Source organism: Silene latifolia, chromosome 1, assembly GCF_048544455.1.
Source record: "Silene latifolia isolate original U9 population chromosome 1, ASM4854445v1, whole genome shotgun sequence".
Taxonomy (NCBI): domain Eukaryota; kingdom Viridiplantae; phylum Streptophyta; class Magnoliopsida; order Caryophyllales; family Caryophyllaceae; genus Silene; species Silene latifolia.
The window spans coordinates 3,265,989-3,285,465 of record NC_133526.1 but is presented as its reverse complement, the minus strand read 5'-3'; the positions used below and the strand labels follow the sequence as shown (position 1 = coordinate 3,285,465).

General features: G+C 37.1%; 3 protein-coding genes across 3 annotated transcripts; 1 reads left to right on the top strand and 2 right to left on the bottom strand.

Annotated features, from left to right (window-relative positions):
* Positions 1-3,836: 3,836 nt before the first annotated feature.
* On the top strand, positions 3,837-8,828 carry LOC141593746 (syntaxin-22-like). The gene is made up of 7 exons (XM_074414172.1): positions 3,837-4,254; positions 6,289-6,382; positions 6,580-6,719; positions 7,391-7,465; positions 7,595-7,752; positions 7,840-7,940; positions 8,490-8,828. Exons 1-7 carry the CDS (start codon positions 4,061-4,063, stop codon positions 8,553-8,555), a joined length of 828 nt encoding a protein of 275 aa, XP_074270273.1. The 5' UTR covers positions 3,837-4,060; the 3' UTR covers positions 8,556-8,828.
* A 158-nt stretch (positions 8,829-8,986) lies between these two features.
* On the bottom strand, positions 8,987-10,871 carry LOC141634292 (protein LATERAL BRANCHING OXIDOREDUCTASE 1-like). Its single transcript, XM_074446679.1, has 4 exons — positions 10,626-10,871; positions 10,042-10,289; positions 9,418-9,751; positions 8,987-9,217 (listed from the first exon to the last, which is right to left on the bottom strand). The coding sequence occupies exons 1-4, from the start codon at positions 10,869-10,871 to the stop codon at positions 8,987-8,989; spliced, it is 1,059 nt and encodes a 352-aa protein (XP_074302780.1).
* Positions 10,872-12,652: 1,781 nt separating this feature from the next.
* LOC141633406 (protein LATERAL BRANCHING OXIDOREDUCTASE 1-like) lies at positions 12,653-15,229 on the bottom strand. Its single transcript, XM_074446108.1, has 5 exons — positions 14,984-15,229; positions 14,320-14,473; positions 14,227-14,275; positions 13,802-14,135; positions 12,653-12,883 (listed from the first exon to the last, which is right to left on the bottom strand). The coding sequence occupies exons 1-5, from the start codon at positions 15,227-15,229 to the stop codon at positions 12,653-12,655; spliced, it is 1,014 nt and encodes a 337-aa protein (XP_074302209.1).
* Between the last annotated feature and the right edge of the window lie 4,248 nt (positions 15,230-19,477).

Here is a 19,477-nt window from a genome sequence, read left to right as displayed (position 1 = left end):
GTCTTCAAGAATCGTCGTCCTTGGCCTATGAGTGCTCTTCTTTCCATTCTTGGTGACATTCAGTGTATGAAGGAGGTTGTGTGCAGTAAGGATGTTAGCCTACTTCGAGCGCCTCTGCTGGACTCCTCCCCTGGTTTTGGGTTAGCTAAGAGGATTAAAAACTCTTTCCCCTATTGGATTGTTGGTGGACCTGGGTGCGAAAATGTTTGACCTTTGTCAAGTGTGATCTCTTGGAGGGTCGATAGAAGTCTTTGGCATGGGGTGGTGCTTATTGAATGGTAATGGGACCTTAAGGAACTCTGCTCACGCTCGCTCGTTTGCCTCTTCTGCCCTGCATGCCGAAGGACATGCAGCTATTATGGCGCGCTAAAATGGGCCTTGGACGAAGGGTACCTTCACGTTAGACTTGTTACGGATTGTCTTATCTTGGTTTTGCAGGCTGCGGGAGCGGAGAAGCCGATTGCATCTATCAGCTCCATTATCAATGATATTAAGTCTATTGCGTCTCAGTTTCATTGTTGCTCTTTTAGTTTCTGTCCTAGGGGAGTGAATAAGATAACTCATAATCTTGCTCAGGGAGCTCTTGTGTAAGCTATGCTATTTATTGCTGTCAAAAAAAAAAAAAAAAATTATTCACGGTAGTGAATGTATAACTTGACTCCTTAATCGACAAAGATTTTAAAAGGACGCTTTCTCAATAAGTTACTAAAACAGTTTTCTCGTAACCTTTTTATACATTCTTATTACTTTTATTATTTTTTAGGGATATTCTACATGGTACCCCTCAACTTTTCGACTTTCTACGTGGTACCCCTACACTTTTTAAAACATACATGGTACCTCTAATTGTTGTCATTATCACTAAGTACACCCCTAAACTTTATTTTCCGTCAATTAAACTCAGTTTTAGGCGTTAAGTGATCACTTGGGCGCGTAACCAAGCTTGTCATTTATTATTCCATGACATATGTACTCTATTAGGCTCAATATCTATCTCGATCCTAATATTTATTGATATATATGGGCTAAAAAGTTTTTGATGGAAAATTTATTGATCCCATGCCAAATTATCACGTCCAAAGATGGATATTGAGCCTAATAGAGTCCTTATGTCATGGGATGATAAATGACAAGCTTGGTTACGCGTACAGGTAATCACTTAACGCCTAAAACTGAGTTTAATTGACGGAAAATAAAGTTTAGGGGTATGCTTAGTGATAATGACAACAATTAGGGGTACCATGTATGTTTTAAAAAGTTTAGGGGCACCACGTAAAAAGTCGAAAAGTTAAGGGGTACCATGTAGAATATCCCTATTTTTTATTATGGTATATCAATATAACTTCTTTTATTTTAAACACGCTTTATTGACAATCTTAACTATTGTTTCAGAATTTGCAGTACCCATTATTTATAAAAGGGAGCTACTAATCTTTTTTTTTTTTTTGAAGAGAAAAGGGAGCTAGTAATCTACTCCCACATAAATAAGGAGTTGTGCAGAAGCTACAAACTGCGATATTCCCTCAATTTCGAGCATTTATTTACCTATTTTATTTTATTTCGGGTTTTTCAGTCAATTGATATACAATTTGATCCTCGACACTCAATCCGACTTATCACTTCATAATTGACCCTTCCTCTTTTCTTAGGGTCGTTTGGTTCCCACTTAGAAAATATAGGCATTGGAAAATCCCATGATTTTGAAAAACATGGGTTGTTTGGTTGCCATAAATTTTGGAAAATGTAGGAATTAGAACTTCCCAGGAACTTCCAATGCCTACATGATGTAGGAAGTTGCTTACGAGTAGATCTCCTGAGAGACGGTCTCTTAATAAGCTTTATTGAGAGATCATTGTACAATTTTAAGAAAAAGTGGTACTAAAGGTAATAAAATAGGTACAAATCATGATTAATGATGAAATGAGTACATTTATTATGAAAATAGGTACGAAATTACTATTTTACGATCAACAACAAAAGAGGTACGAAATACAAATAAAAGGGTACGAAAGAGAGAGACCGTCTCTCCCAAGTTTTAGTGTTCTGAAATTCACCCGAATTGGCTGAGGGAACTTAATTTCCATGAATTTAATTTTCCTAGGAAAATTAAATTCCTTGATCAACCAAACAACCCTAGACTTTACATTAAAATCAAAGGTTTTTTTGTCAAAAACTACCTTATATTTAGGTGTATTTGTAAAAATACTACCTTATATTTTTTTTTTTTTTGTTTTCAACTACCTTTGTTTTCTTTATTTTTGGTCAATAACTACCTACGCTAAGAATCTAGACATATTTGGTCTATTTTTCGGCTTTAACATATCTCACATGACTCTTTTATGTTTTAATCTTATTAAGGCTCGATTTTGGGAAGTCATAAAGTACACGCTAAACTTTAGTAGATGTTTGTAGTTATTATTGAAATGTGAAATTCATTAATTTTGCTTATCTGAAGTTAAATTTTGGTTTGGACGCAGTTGATCATTGTTGTTTGATGTTAAGAAAGTCATGTGAGATAGGTTAATGTCACTAAATCGACCAAATCTCGCCATATTTTCAGTGTAGGTAGTTTTTGACCAAAAAATGAGAAAACAAAGGTAGTCTAAAACAAGAAAAATAATATAAGGTAGTTTTTTTACAAATACCCCTAAATATAAGGTAGTTTTTGACAAAAAACCCTAAAATCAAAGGTAAATAAATGACCGATGACCGAAACGGAGGAAATACTTCTTAGGGCTCGCTTGGAATGAGAGTAATTATTAAGGGGTAATAGAGGCTAAAATAAGAAGAAATGGAAGGAGATTGGTGATTTGTGGTGGTTGTGGAAGGTGGAAAGAGGTGGTGAGTGAGGAATTATTACCTCCATATGGAGGTAATGCATTACTTGAGGGTGGAGGTGGGTAATTATTACCCATTAATGGATAGACTATTACACTATCTTCCTCCATTTCTATCTCCAACCTCCATCACTTTCATCCATTTTCTAGTTCATTTAAACTCTACTAGTATAGATCCCGCGCGAATGCGCGGTTTTGTAGATAGGTATATTAGAAAAAATAATAATTATACTAATATTATTTAACTCCATTTGATATTTTATTATACAATTTACTATTAGTGATCTTTTGTATTAAGAGGTATAAAGAAATGGTTCAACACTTCTAATCCGTATAAGATTTCTGGTTTCTTGAAACAACTTTGTTAACTTTGTTTAAAAAAATATTATTATTATAGCATTATATGAATTTATATCCACCAAAAGCGTAATATAACTGTTAATTAATGTCTTTAATAATACAATCAGATAAGATATATGTTATAATATGGAGTATATACTTATGTATATATGTTAAATAAAAAAATTAACCGAAATTTAAAGGTTTCACATAGTATTAAGCAAAGATAGATAATAAGTTAAAGTATAAGGAAAAAAATAGGTTATAATTATAAATTTACTAAACTAAACAGTTAGGCCCAATTGTAGATATGACATAATTTAAGCCCAATTATAGAGTAGTTTTCATTTAGGCAGGAAAATATTGAAGATTTCTTATTCTTTTAGTTTAAGGGGGATTACTCCCTTAATAGTTACTCCCAATAATACGAGTACAAACTTGCCTCGCAATAGTCCGACTTGCTCAAAATTTAATTCCTCGATTATCATAAACAAACTCGCATATATTCATGGATAGTGATAGGGCGCCACCGGGTGACGCCCAAATTGGGTGTCACCCTCTCACAACAATTGTTTATTGAAGGGGTCCCCACTCACCCCATGTGAGAGGGTGGCGCCCAAATTGGGTGTCACCCGGTGGCGCCCTTTCATTTTCCTTCATATTAATACTCAATTTCCCCCAATTATTTTCCCCCTACAAATCACACCAAATTATTTTCCCATTTTCCCTAAAAAATTCCCAGAATTCTGCCACCTTCCAACAATTCCCAGATTCCAAAACCCTCAAAGTTTCAATCTTTAACCATATTTCTAGGATTCTCAATTGGGTTTTGAGAATTCTAGGAAATTTCCAACATTTTTAAATAGTTGTTTTTTTGATCAAATATGAGTTTTCAAGATCTTGAAGCAGGCGTTCGCACACCGCTTGCTTTGAGAAATAATTTGCTGAATACCAAACAGGACCCGTCACAGGCAGTAGCTTCTGGAATATTCCAGATTAATACTGCTGTTTCCACTTTTCAACGCCTTGTTAATACTCTTGGAACTCCCAAAGATACCCCTCAACTTCGTGAAAAGCTGTATGTGTTTAAGTTTTTCTTTATTTATAATGTGCAAATTCTTATTTAAGACGGTTGTAAGCGTGAAACGGATGCAAAGCTGTACTAGATATAATGTTTTTGATTCTTTTTAATATGGATATTGTGCATTTGTTGAATTGTTGCGTTTTGTGTTAATGTAGTTAATATGGTTAATGATTTGTCGTTTATCCTCGAATTGTTTTGGTTGCAAATTGGGTGTAATTGCTGGGTTTATAGCGTATAATTGAGTGATTTGGTGGGTGTGAGTAGCGAATTCGGTGAGGTTATGGGGGATTTTCTGCAACTTGGGTGGAATTTGTTCAGCATTAGGCTTGCTTGTTAGTGCTGTGCTTTTATGGCGCGTTTGGATTGGGGGAAATGGAGGGAAAGGGAGAGAAGGGATTAAGAGGGACGAGAAATCCTTTGTTTAATTAGCAAAATGAAGGTGGAGGGAAAATGGATTCCTCCATTTCCGTCCTCCAAGTCAAATTATTTCCTCTCTAACAGTGGAAAGAGTTGGAGGGAAAATCACCTCCTCTGTTCTCCCTCCCTTTCCCTCCTATTTTGGTATCGAAACAAGGCATAAATGCTTTGTAGTGTCTCAATAATGTAAGTATGTAACCACTCAAGCATGGTTAAAGTAAAATCTAAGAAAGGAGAAGCAAGAAAACACGGTGTTGAATTTGTATATTGCTTCATAGTCGAGAGTTAGAGAGGGCGTTGTAATTGTTGTATGTTTAACTTGGCGATGTCCGTCCGTGGAAGCATGGAGTTGATGTTTTTCATATTTTGGATGAGGTGGCTTGTTGAAACTTGAAGTTAGTTTTTTCATCGTGTGGTTACTTCTTGTTTTATGTTTGATGCATTTCATGACCATCTTTGTTTACAATGACATGTGAAATATAGCTTCACCCTCTTTTATGGAACATATGGTTGAATGACTATGATTTTTGCTTGATGACGCAACTGGTGTCACTCTGTTTCCATTTGATCTTATTCCATTATGCTTTTTGTTTTTGCGGATGGTTTCTCTGGTGCCCATTGTTCAGTGTCTAGTTTGAGCCTCCTTAGGCTTCTAGCATTATCGGAAGAGATTTCTCCTCTCTTCTATGTAATACAAAGCCAATTAAGAAGTTTCGACATGGGTGCGTGTCTAGGTGTTAGATTTGGAAAGTTGAAATTTTATGAAAATTTCCCTTATTTTGGCTTAAAATGAAGTTTAATTGCCATTAACATGTTAGATTGTCAATTTTCGCACAAGTAAGCAAAATTATATGGAGAGTTGGAGTGACATAACTTGTCGATAAGTTGGTTAGTTTAACTCGCTGCTGGTTTAGGTATCTCTTATATTTGGAACATGTTGGTAAACCAGGCTTGTTTTGTATAGTTGGACGACAAACAAGTGCTTAATCTTTTTTTTTTTTTTTTCTGTTGATTAGACTTGCAAGTTGCAAGCATTTAAGCCATTTGTTGGTGAAAACTATGTTACTCCGACTCTTCTGATTTCCCCACGTACTGTTTCTGACACTCGACACTCGGACAAGAGTATGACACTTTGACACCTCATTTTAAGCCAAAAAATGCATTTTTTTCATAAAAATGGCCGAATTCGACACTTGGACACGCACCCATGCCGGATACTTCTAAACGAGCCTGAGGAACATTGGGTGAAAATATGACCTTTGGAGTTTGTCCTGTTAGAGGTATTTGATATGTTTGAAAGGGGCAAATTTCGGGTTGGAGGCTGTTATGATTTAGGACATCTGCACAAAGTGCATGATTCTGATCGATAAAACTGGCATAACTTTTTTGAATAGGGTTCCTGTATATGTATAACAGCTTCTAGTGAAGTCTCTTGGTACTGGTCTCTATTAGTTCCTATTTCTTCATGGGAATAATTTATCAGCATGATCGATGGGCCCTAGCGGTTTTTCACCGTGCAGTTCACTTGCTAATGTGCAAGCCATCCATGACCGTGTTTGCAGTGTGATTTCAGTTTCAATGTTTTTCACTGAACATACCTTTTATGAACAGCCACAAGACACGGCTATACATTGGGCAACTGGTGAAGGATACTTCAGCCAAGCTCAAGCAAGCAAGTGAAACAGATCACAATGCTAATGTCAGCGTAAGTCTTTTATTTGGAGTCATATGATCAATGGATGTCAGTTACGATGGAGGTGGTCATGTGCTTTAATATCATAGTATCCGTATCTCACATGTGATACCGTTCTATTTATGAAGCCTTTTGTGATGGAGGCGGTTATGTGCTTTAATATTTGTGTCGGAAGGCTATTTTATATTTGTTATTTTCATGCATTACAGGCCAGCAGGAAAATTGCTGATGCCAAACTTACAAAAGATTACCAGGCAGTTTTGAAGGAATTCCAGAAGGCTCAACGACTGGCAGCTGAGCGGGAAACCACATATCCTCCTTTTGTTCCTCAGGCTGTTCTACCTTCAAGGTGATTAATGGGTTCTGGCTTCTGCAATTGAATGTGTAATTGCTCGCAAATACATTTATTGCGTGCACGCTGAATTAAGTTCATTAGTGATTAGTCTATTTAGGATTTAGTGGCTAGTTGGCTCATCATGAAATCAAATTTTCTTGCTTGCCTGCTGTAATTAGTCAATTGCGAGACTAGAATTCTTGCTAATCCCATTTGCTTGGCGTGTCTTCTTTGGAGTTGGTGGATTTTTCTGCAAGCTGTTTATTGTATTGATAATGTTAGTCACACTTGCTTAGAAGTATTTGACATGGGTGTGTGTGCGCTTGTGTCGGATTCCGCTATCTTATGCAAAATCAACGTGCTATGTAAGTTAGGTTTAAAAAGAAATATCTGTCATACCCATGTTCAACTGTGAGTGTCAGACATGGGTATGCTAGGTATTATGAGTCGAGTAACATGTATTATTGCTGTGATGCTTTCAATTTTGATATTAGCTGGAATCATATATAGTCTGTTTTTATGAAGCCGTTTCTTTCTATATCTCTCTGTTTATACTTTGTTGTATTGTTGGTGTGATTTCTTTAGGAATATGTATTTTCTTCCAATTTATATTTCGTAGTCAATAATCTGTTCCAACTAGTGCATCCTTTATCCCCCTCACCTTTGTTCATTTTGTGTTCTGATAGCTACACGGCTAGCGAGATTGATGCGACTACAGATAATTCACAGGAGCAACGAGCTGTTCTTGTAGAAGCGAGGAGGTGAGAATAAAAATAACATCTTTTACCAAATGCTCCAATTAGGGTTGGAGCCCGTGCTTTGGACAGATCAACTAACAATATTTATCTGTCTTTTGACATACTTGATTATCTATTATGTGAATCCACCAGGCAAGAGGTGTTGCTATTGGACAATGAGATAGTTTTCAACGAAACTATAATCGAGGAAAGAGAGCAGGGAATACAGGAAATCCAGAATCAAATTGGTGAGGTGAATGAGATCTTCAAAGACCTTGCGGTGCTAGTCCATGACCAAGGAGTTGTGATTGGTAAGTTTTTTTAATTTAATTGCTTCCCTCTTGAGAAGGGACACTGCGGATGCCAATATCCTAATTTTCTGATTTTTTCGCGCACAGATGATATCGGCTCCAATGTTGAAAATGCTCATGCTGCAACTGCGCAGGGAAGATCTCAACTAGCTCAGGCATCAAAGACCCAAAAATCAAATTCCTCATTGGTCAGTTGCGCCTTTCTTTTTTACGATCTTGTCTTTTTATGGTTTTTTTACCTGTAAACAACAAACACAAGATGGAAGATGAAATTATTTGCGCGACTGTGGATGAAAATTTAAAATTGGGCCTCTTCAAACTGTTTTATAATAATCAACCGAAAAGAAGTACTCCGTAGTTGAAGATCCAAACCTGTGCCTTTCATAACGGAAATGTATGACAACCTTCAGACTATGCTGTCATGAAAATTTAACACTACATAATGGCCAAGTATAACGAAATTGGGGATCCCAAAATCCGAGGCAATAGTTTAGAATATGCTCTTATTAGTTGCCGAGTACCACTTTTATTGAATCATGTAATTCAAAGATTCATACTGTCAAGTTACTTAATTCACTCCGTCTTTTGTCATACTGGTTTAAGACGAGGTTACCGAAACATCTGTAGTTTGGTGGGTCATTTAACAAGCTATTAGAAAATAAAGCATACATAATTCAAATTGCCAGTTTGCCACCCGATTGCTTAGTTCCTGACTGATAATTGTCAATTGAATGCAGACATGCTTACTGTTGGTGATATTTGGGATAATCCTCCTCATCGTCCTCATAATCATCGTCGCATAACAAGGGGGTACTGAGTTTCCTCGGAAATCAAGGTTTATGTTTTGCAAATACGAAGTACTTTTTTCTTTGTTGTATCGTACGTTTGGTCATTGTTGTGAAAAGGGAAAAATGTTTGGGAAGGTAGAGTTGATATGCACTTACAGAGTTACAGGTCATGTGGTCATAGCCATTGTGTTCGTAACGATGAAGGATGCTCAACTGCTCCTATACTTGTAAGGTCATCTACTTGTGAGATTTGGTACTTAATTATATTGCATAATTCTTTGTTGTTCAGTTTGAGAATAATCTACTCAGACTTGTATAAAAGATATTGAGCCAATCTATTATTAACTTATTAAAAAACTCTGCGCTTACACAAACCACGACTGACACTTGAACCCAAACTCTTTAAGACATTATTTTAGTAGCATTGGCGACAGGTGAACACAAGACTAAATTCTGAGGGCGTCGATAGCTCTCTTGCCATGAGGATAAGGCTCAACGAAGAGCTGTTTGTATGTTTTTTTGTGCATCTTGGGCTGATTAGTGGTAACAAGTTGGGGAATTGGTTCCGCCTGATTTTCAGGGTCTGGAGAACAGAATGCAGCTAGTGAGACCCTCTCCTTCTCCGAGTTAGTAACCACTCTGTGCACTGCACTCTTGAATATCCCATTACTCATTACCTGCAAAACCAACTCAGTCATAGAGGTCCACGTCGTACACTAATTTACCATAGCTAAGTCCTTAGTTGGAGCCGTTGAGGCATTAGGGTAATGTTGTTATTGCTGAGAATAAACTATTATTTGGATTGATGCAATTCTCAACCCAATTTTCATTGTGGATCATCCGAAACAATCAGTTTGTATTTTGATGAAATTCCTACCTCTGCAAAATCACCAATATTGACAAAGAATGCACCAGGAATAACAGGAACCTTGAACCACTGATCATCCTTCTGAATATGAAGTCCTTCGGGCATATCATTGTCCTGCAAGATTATTGTGAGTGTGGATCTATCAGAATGCGGGTGTATACCGTATACTCGATCAGGGCATGGACAACGTGGATAGAGGCCGAGTCGTGTTGATATTATTGCTCCTTGATCACCATGCTGTTCAGAAAAATTGTTTTCCTCTAAGTCCAGAGACTGTGCCATGGCTTTTAGGAAACCGTCCAACATCATTTTTTGTCTCACGGAGAAGTCATGTAAAATTTCTCTACAAAATCACAGTAATGTTGCAGAAAAAACTACACTGTCAGTATTTTGCTGGATTTTGGCCGTAGCCTACAAAGCATAAACCGTTGCAGGTATGTATTTCACACATCCGTAAACATCACATAAGATTCAATAACTTGTATAGTTGATCACAAAGAAAATATACTTAAAATTCATGTCTTTTCTATTGATCACAAATTCACAATCACCCAAAGAGACGGTTTCAGAATATACACAGCACATAAGAACTGAACTTTTAAGTAAGTCCTATCTCAGGTTTACACTGCATACCTGATTCCAAGCGGGTTCTCAGGCCAAAGTTGAAGCTTACGTTGATCCTCTGGATAAACAGTAAGAAACATGCGATCACTCCAGTTCAAAGACTTGGTACCGGGAGTGGCACCCGCAAGGCCATATCCATTGAAGAAATCACCAGCTGTTGAGGATTTTAATTTCTCCTCCAGAGGCAGGCTGAAAAATTGCTTCGTAATTTTCACCAAGTCATCGAGGTATAAGTTTGTCATGCCATGATTTATGACCTGTTAAGTTAACAGTTCATCCTACCAGTATCAAGAGATTTACAAAACCAAACAAAACATCGAATAACACACACTAATCCCAAACAAAATATCAAAGGAGTTTGGATGTATGCAGCATGGTTAAATAACTTGACTATGGTCGGGTAAGAGGGTCTGACGTATCCAGTCTCACTATTATGACTCATGTATATTTTCTGTGAGGGGTAAATGAATGCAACCTTATTGTAATGACACATGTATTTATAGTCACGATGACTTAAATGTTTAGCGGGTGAACTAGTAATGCAATAAAAGAAACTGAGATACAAAAATTAACTAAATAGATTCAAATTTAACCTGAAAGCAACCCCATTCCTTAAGAGCAGAACTAAACTTTAAAAGTTCAGTTCGATGACTTGAGGAAAGCAAAGAGTAATCAATTAACAAATCATTTTCCCATAAATTCGATGGTGCATCAATTGCAGGAATTATGATTTCTGGATATTTTAGTATGAATCTTTCTGGTATTTCATCTCCTTTTTTTGCTATTTCTTGTGCTAATTTTGATCCTACATCTTCTTTTACTAGTGTATTAGTTGTCATTATGGTTTTAAGTAAGATTAGTTAGAGTTTGGTTTATTTTAATTAACTATGATGATTAAAAATGAGTATATTATGTGCCACTTATATACTCATTTGGGTCTACTATGAATGGTAAGTGATCGGGTTGGATCAGATTTTGCAAAATCCACTCCGATCTACTTATTTATTAGATCGGATTTTGTGAGATCCAATTCGATCTACTTATTTATTAGATCGGATTTTGCGAGATCCAAATCGATCTACTTGCTTATTAGATCAGTTTTGCGAGATCCAATCCAATCTACTTACTTATTAGATCAACAATCCATATCCAAATTCAATCCATATCAAAATTCATGCATATTCGATCTGCTATACCTTTTCAAATCCATACCCGCTCTAAACTCATGCCTGATCCACCATTTAATCCAAAAACCCGATCTAGACCTGGGCCGAGCCTGAGCCAGACTCCTCGACTCTAGCTCGATCGAGATTAAAAAACAATCAATATTCATGGTTACGGGTTGGGCTTAGGGCCTCATTTGAGTGAGCATGGCCCGATCGCCTCGTCCCTATAACTAGCTCAGGTCGTCGCGCTTATGACCCGACTCGCACCAAGCTGGCCCGATGACCACAGATGAGTGTACAAGGGTCCAAGTGTCCAACCAAATAAGTCGATAAGTCATATCTAACCTACCGATTTAAAACGAGATTTTACCGACAATAGATCCCAGACTCGAATCCAGAACTTTACTTAGGTACTATAGTCTATACGTAGTACAAAACTTTACAAGTATTATTACAACTTTCGTGTGCACAAATAATTTGGTGGGAAAAGCTTGATACTGGAAAGCAAAGATGAGCTCATCATCAATGGATGCAACATTACCAGATTTTGTATGTCAACTGGACAACGTTCAAGGCATCGTCGAGACGTCGACGCTCCTATTGTAAGGTCATCTACTTGGTGAGATTATGGTACTTACAGTATATTGCATAATTTTTTGTTCAGTTTGAGAATAATAAGGTGTGATTAAGTATTTTTCTTGGTTACTCTAATTTTTGTTTAGTGACGACAGGATCGGAATGCGAACTCTCGAAACTTTATGAAATTTAGAATCAATGTCGTCGTTTTTGGAACAATCTCCCGCTTAAATTCTCCAAATTCTCCCGCTTAAATTCCCCTATATACTAAAAGATTAACACATCTCCAAATTCTCCCGCTTAAATTTCCCGCCTAAGCAATAATCTATTGGAGAATATTTATTTCCTAATTAATTATTGTTCACTATCTATTTTTACTATTAAACAATATTTATCTCCTAATTTATTTTATAACATCAATTATTTGTTTAACTTTTACTTAAATAAGCCTAATAAAATAACTCCTAGGAATTATATATGAAAATCTTCCACCCTTTTCAAAATGAAGGTAAACTGCATTAGTTTAACTAATTTGAAATTTTTTTTTTTTTTTTTTGGTGCTTAATTTGAAATAATTGAACTCATCAACATTGTCAATACGGGGATTGCAGGCCGTTGCTCCTCCCAAATTCGTATTCCTCGTTCTCATTACTCAACCGATTAGAACCAAATCTTACTTTAGTTGGACTACAACTCGAAATTAAGGGAAATTTGGTTTATTGTGCAATTTGATTAGTTAGTAGGAGTAAGTAGCTATTGATCAAGTTTATTTCAGTTGTATAAAAAAAACTCTACGGTTACACAAACCACGATTGACACTCGAAAACAATTTCTGTAAGACATTATTTTAGTAGCCTTGGCTACAGGTGAACACAAGGCTAAATTGTGAGGGCGTCGAGAGCTCTCTTGTCATCAGGATAAGACTCAATGAAGACCTTTTTGTATGTTTTCTTGTACATCTTGGGCTGATTTGTGGTAACTAGTTGGGGAATTGGTTCCACCTCATTTTCGGGGTCTGGAGTACAGAATGAAGCTAGTGAAACCCTGTCCTTCTCCGAGTTAGTTACCACCCTGTGCATTGGACTCTTGAATATCCCATTGCTCATTACCTGTAAAACCACTTAACTCGGTCATAGAGGTCCACGTCTTACGCCAACTTAATTAATTAGCTGGAGCTGTTGGGGCATTGGGGTAATGTTGTTGTTGCCGAGAATAAACTTCAAGGTTTAACTCGGCTACCACTGGACTAACATCACTTAGTTAGAGGTATGAATTTCATCAAAATAATTGTTTGCATGAAATTACATTAACATTACCCTATGCATTCCACCTTCAGTAAAAACCCTGAACTGATTGTTTTGGACTTTCGGATGACCTATAATGAAGAAATGTAGGAGTTGAGAGGTCCCGCGTTCGACTACCACATGGGCGATGATCACTTGGCCACTGCAACCCCCGAAGGGGGTGGCTTACATGGTCCATGTGGTGGTGCGGGCAATGTTGTTAGGATCGGGATTCTACTTTGAATCGGTGGGGAGGGTAGGATCGAATTGGTAGAATCGGATCGTAGAATCGTAAGATTCTACAAATTCACTAAATATAGTTTTTTATTTGGTAAAAATATATAATTGAAGATCAAAACACTTAATTATACACAAAATATTGATATTTAATGAGTTTAATATCATTTCATGAACATGTTTCTAGAACTTACATGAAATTTAGATTTTACGATGTCATTATATAAAAATATATTCTAATATGTTTACTATGGAGTCGAATCGTAGGATCGTAAGTTCGTAAAATCGTATTATGATCCTACCTCTAGAAAATTTCAAATAGATAGGATCGTAAGATTCTACAAACATGATAGAATCATAGGATCCGGGATCGGTCAAGCATTTTTGGATCGTAAAATCTTAGAATCATAGGATCGAATCGGGATTCTGACAACAATGGGTGCGGGAATGCATGGGCCCGTGGGATTTAACCCCCTCGTCATAAAAAAAAAAAAAAAAAATTCTTACCTCTCCAAAATCACCATTAAAGACAAACAATGCACCAGGAATAACAGCAACGTTAAACCACTGATCATCCTTCTGAATATGAAGCCCTTCGGGCACATCATTGTCCTGTAAGATTAATGTGAGTGTGCAATTATCAGAATGCGGGTGCATACCATATACTCGATCAGGGGATGGACAACGTGGATAGAGGCCGAGTCGTGTTGATATTATAGCTCCTTTATCACCATGTTGTTTTGAAAAACTGTTTTCCTCTAGGTCGAGAGACTGTGCCATGGCTTTTAGGAAACCGTCCAACATCATTTTTTGCCTCACAGAGAAGTCATGTAAAATTTCTCTACAAAATCACAGTAATGTTGCAAAGAAAACTACACTGTCAGTATACAAAACCATTTTATTATGTTGTAAGTCAGTCATATCTGTTATACCTGATTCCAAGCGGGTTCTCAGGCCAAAGTTGAAGCTTACGCTGATCCTCTGGATAAACAGTAAGAAACATGCGATCACTCCAGTTCAAAGACTTGGTACCGGGCAAGGCACCATGATCCGATATCCATTGAAGACATCATCAGCTGTTGAGGATTTTAATTTCTCCTCCAAAGGCAGGCTGAAAAATTGCTTCGTAATTTTCAACAAGTCATCCAGGTATAAGTTTGTCATGCCATGATTTATGACCTGTTTTTTTTTTTGACAATGATAAACTGATATAAATAAAAGAAATTCTATAAACAATTCAGTTACATATTACCCATTTTCAAATGGGCGGACACGGAAAACTGCTAAACTACTCGACATCCAACTACTCAAACTAAGTTGCGATGTAAACTATTCGGTTTGTCATGCCATGATTTATGACCTGTTTAGTTAACAGTTCATCAAGACACTTATAAAACCAAACAAAACATCGAATAACACACTCTAATCCCAAACAAAATACCAAAGTAAGGAGTTCGGATGTATGCAGTATGGTTAAATAACTCGACTATGGCCGGGTAAGGGGGTCTGACGTATGCAGTCTTACTGTTATGACTCGTGTATATTTTTTGTGAGGGGTAAGTGAATGCAACCTTATTGTAATGACACATGTATTTATAGTCACAAGGACTTAAATGTTTAGCGGGTGAACTAGTAATGCAATAAGAGAAATCGAGATACAAAAATTAACTAAATAGATTCAAATTTAACCTGAAAGCAACCCCATTCCTTAAGAGCAGAACTAAACTTTAAAAGTTCAGTTTGATGACCTGAGGAAAGCAAAGAGTAATCAATTAACAAATCATTTTCCCATAAATTAGATTGTGCATCAATTGCAGGAGTTATGATTTCTGGGTATTTTAGTATGAATCTTTCTGGTATTTCATCTCCTTTTTTGGCTATTTCTTGTGCTAATTCTGATTTTACATCTTCTTTTACTGGTGTATTAGTTGTCATTATGGTTTTATGTAACTGAGAGTCTGAGTTTGATTATAGTTTAGTTTAATTTAATTAATTAGGATGATTAAAAATGAGTATTATGTGTCATTATATACTCATTTGTGTAATTATGTCTACTATATAATACTCCGTATAATGGTAATGGATCGGGTTGGATCAGATTTTGCGAGATTTAATCCGATCAACTTACTTATTTGATCGGATTGCGAGATTCAATCTGATCTACTTACTTATTTGATCGGATTTTGCTAGATTCAATCCGATCTACTTACTTATTAGATCGGATTTTGCCAGATCGAATTCGATCTACTTACTTATTAGATCGAAATCTACGGGATTCAATCCAATTTACTTACTTATTAGATCAACAATCTATATCCAAATTCAATTCATATCAAAATCCATGCATATTTGATACATTATACCTTTTCAAATCCATACCCGCTCTGAACTCATACCCGATTCACCGTATAGTTCAAAATCCGATTTGAAACTTGATTTCACTATATGAAAAAATTCATTCTATATGTTAAAATTGAAATTTCAAGTTTAATAAAAGCTAAATTTGCATAAAAATTTGAAAAGATCGGTTTTGGGTATGAATGGATCGCGTATGGATTTGATTCGGATTTTTGCCCCAAATAAAACCTATTAATCCATTGTTCCTTATTATCCGATTTATGCACTAGTGTCGTTTATCGCTTATCGGCATCCTCAAACTTCTTTTGTTGATCTTGGAAATTATTGTGACAACCTTTTTCTAGACTTGAAAAACCATTCGTGTTATTTATAGACATTTTTAAACCGGAACCTAAAATCTCGAAAATCGTGTATTGTATACTTCTATTTGGGCCATTCGGTAGGTATTATCGGGTCAAGTATGTTTTTCACTCGGATTTTCTACCACATGTCCGAGTTCCCTTCGGGAGCTGGCCTATTTGATATGAGCCCCAAATAACAACTTTTAATCCATTGTTCCTCATTATCCAATTTTTGCACAAGTGTCGTTTATCGCTCACTGCCTCATCGGTAACCTCAAACGCCCTCTGTTGTACCTCGAAATTTGTTTGGCCACTCTATCTGACCCGAGAAACCATCCGTGTAGTAAATCGATATTTTTGTTCCGGGACCGTCGAATCCCGAAAACCGTGTATTATGCACTTCAATTTTGAACCGTTCAAGAGGCTGTACCGGGCCACGTTTTTTTTCTCACGAGTTTTATACCACATGTCCGAGATCGTTTCGTGAGTTGACCTATTCGATTTCCGCCCAAAATAAAACCTACTACCTATTGTTCCTTATTATCCGATTTACGCACAAGTGTCGTTTATCGCTTACCGGCACTCTCAAACGTCTTTTGTTGATCCTGAAATTTTATGTGACCGTTTTCTCTGACCTGAGAAACCATTCGTGTAATTTATGTACATTCTTCAACCGAGACTCTAAAATTTCGAAATCCGTGTATTATGCACTTCAATTTGAGCTGTTAAGGAGGTCATACCGGGGGACATTTCGTTTTCACTATGATTTTCTACCACATGTCCGAGTTCGCTTCAGGAGTTGACCTATTCGATTTCAGGCTAAATAACATCTTTTATTCCATTGTTCCTCATTATTTGATTTTCGCACGAAAGGTGTTTATCGCTCACCGGCACCTTCAAACCTCCTCTGTTGCACCTCAAAATTTGTTTGGCCACTCTATCTGACCTGATGAACCATCCGTGTGATTTATAGACATTTTTGTTCTAGGTCCGTTGAATCCCAAAAACGTGTATTATACACTTCAATTTGAGCTCTTCAGAAGGTCGTACCGGGACATGTTTCGTTTTCACTCTGGATTTTCTAAGACATGTCCGGATTCGCTTCGAGAGTTAACCTATTCGATTTCAGCCCATAATAACTTTTATTCCATTGTTCCTCATTATCCGATTTTCACAAGAGTGTCGTTTATCGTTCACTGGCACCCTCAAAAGTCAAACCTCCTCTATTGCACCTCAAAGTTTGTTTGACCACTCTATCTAACACGAGGAATCTTCCGTGTGATATACCGACATTTTTGTTTCGGGATCCTCAAATCGCGAAAACCGTGCATTAACATTTATACACTTCAATTTGAGCTGTTCGGGAGGTTGTACCGTGTCACGTTTTTTTTTTCTCAAAAGTTTTCTTCCACATGTCCGAGATTGCTTCGGAAGTTGGCCAATTCGATTTCCGCCCCAAATAAAACCTACTAATTCATTGCTCCTTATTATTTGATTTACGCATTAGTGTCGTTTATCGCTTACCGACATCCTCAAACGTCCTCTGTTGATTCTGAAAATTATTGTGACCGCTTTTTATGACCTGAGAAACCATCCGTGTGATTTACGAACATTTTTAAAACGGGACCCTAAAAATTCGAAATCCGTGTATTATATACTTTAATTTGAGCTATTCGGTAGGTAGTACCGGGTCAAGTATGTTTTTACCTCGGATTTGTTTACCACATGTCCGAGTTCGCTTCGTCAGTTGGCCTATTCGATTTCAGCCCCAAATAACAACTTTTAATCCACTATTCTTCATTATCTGATTTTCGCACGAGTGTCGTTTGTCTCTTACCGGCACGCTCAAACGTCCATTGTTGCATCTCAAAATTTGTTTGGCCGCTATATCCGACCTGAGGAATCGTCCGTGTAATAAACCGATATTTTTGTTCTGGGTCCGTTGAATCACAAAAAACGTGTATTATATACCTCAATTTGAGTTGTTCGTGAGGTTGTACCGGATCACGTTTCTTTTTCTCATGAGTTTTCTACCACATGTCTGAGATCATTTCAAAGGTTGACCTATTTGATTTCCGCCCCAAATAAAACCTACTAATACATTGTTCTTCATTATTCGATTTATGCACGAGTGTCGTTTATCGCTTACCGACATCCTCAAACGTTCTCTGTTGCTTATGAAAATTTGTGTGGCCGGTTTTTCTGACCCGCTTAACGATCTGTTTGATTTACAGACATTTTGATTTCGGGACCCTGAACTCCTGTCTTTTATCGCTTACCGACATCCTCAAACGTTTTTTTGTTGCTTCTGAAAATTTGTGTGACCGCTTTTTTTAACCCGATTAACCATCCGTGTAATTTATGAACATTTTTCAAACGGGACCCTAAAATTTCGAAATCCGTGTATTACACTTCAAATTGAGCTGTTCAGAAGGTCGTACTAGAGCACGTTTCGTTTTCACTCGGATTTTGTACCACATGTCTGAGTTCGCTTCGTGAGCTGACCTATTCGATCCTAGCCCAAATAACAACTTTTAATCCATTGTTCCTCATTATCCGATTTTTGCACGAGTGTCGTTTATCGCTCACTGACACCCTCAAACCTCCTATGTTGCACCTCGAAACTTGTTTGGCTTCTCTATTTGAACCGAAGAATCATCCGTGTGATATACCGACATTTTTGTTCCGGGACCCTCGAATCGCGAAAACTGTGTATTATAATTTATATACTTCAATTTGAGTTGTTCAGGAGGTTATACCGGGTCACGTTTCTTTTTCTCATGAGTTTTCTGCCATATGTTCGAGATCTCTGTAGGAGTTGACCTATTCGATTTCCGCCCCAACTAAAACTTACTAATCCATTGTTCCTTATAATCCGATATGCGCACGAGTGTCGTTTATCGCTTACAGGCATCCTCAAATGTCTTCTATTGTTCTTGAAAATTTGTGACAACTTTTTTCGACCCGATGAACCATCCGTGTAATTTACAGATATTTTTGTTCCCGGACCCTCAAATCCCGAAAACCGTGTATTATACACTTCAATTTTGAGCTGTTCAAGAGGTCGTACCGGATCACGTTTCATTTTCACTCATATTTTCAACCACATGTCCGAGTTCGCTTCGGGAGTTGACCTATTCGATTTTGCCAAAACAACAACTTTTAATCCATTGTTCCTCATTCCGATTTTCGCACGAGTGTCGTTTATCGCTCACCGACACCTTCAAACGTCTTGTGTTATTCCCTCCTATTTCATTTGTTGTTCTCCTTTCTTTGCCATCCAATGACAACGTGGAGTCATGTGTATTGTGTGGTGTCTAAAAACAATTTGATATAGGGCCTAGGGGCATGTGTATTGTGCAGTTAAATTAATCCCTCGATTCTTGTGTGAGAGTATAAAGGGAACAGCCAATGAAATAGACAAAAATTCTCGTCACACACAAACACAATCCACCCAAGTGAAATATTATAAATGACTTGTATG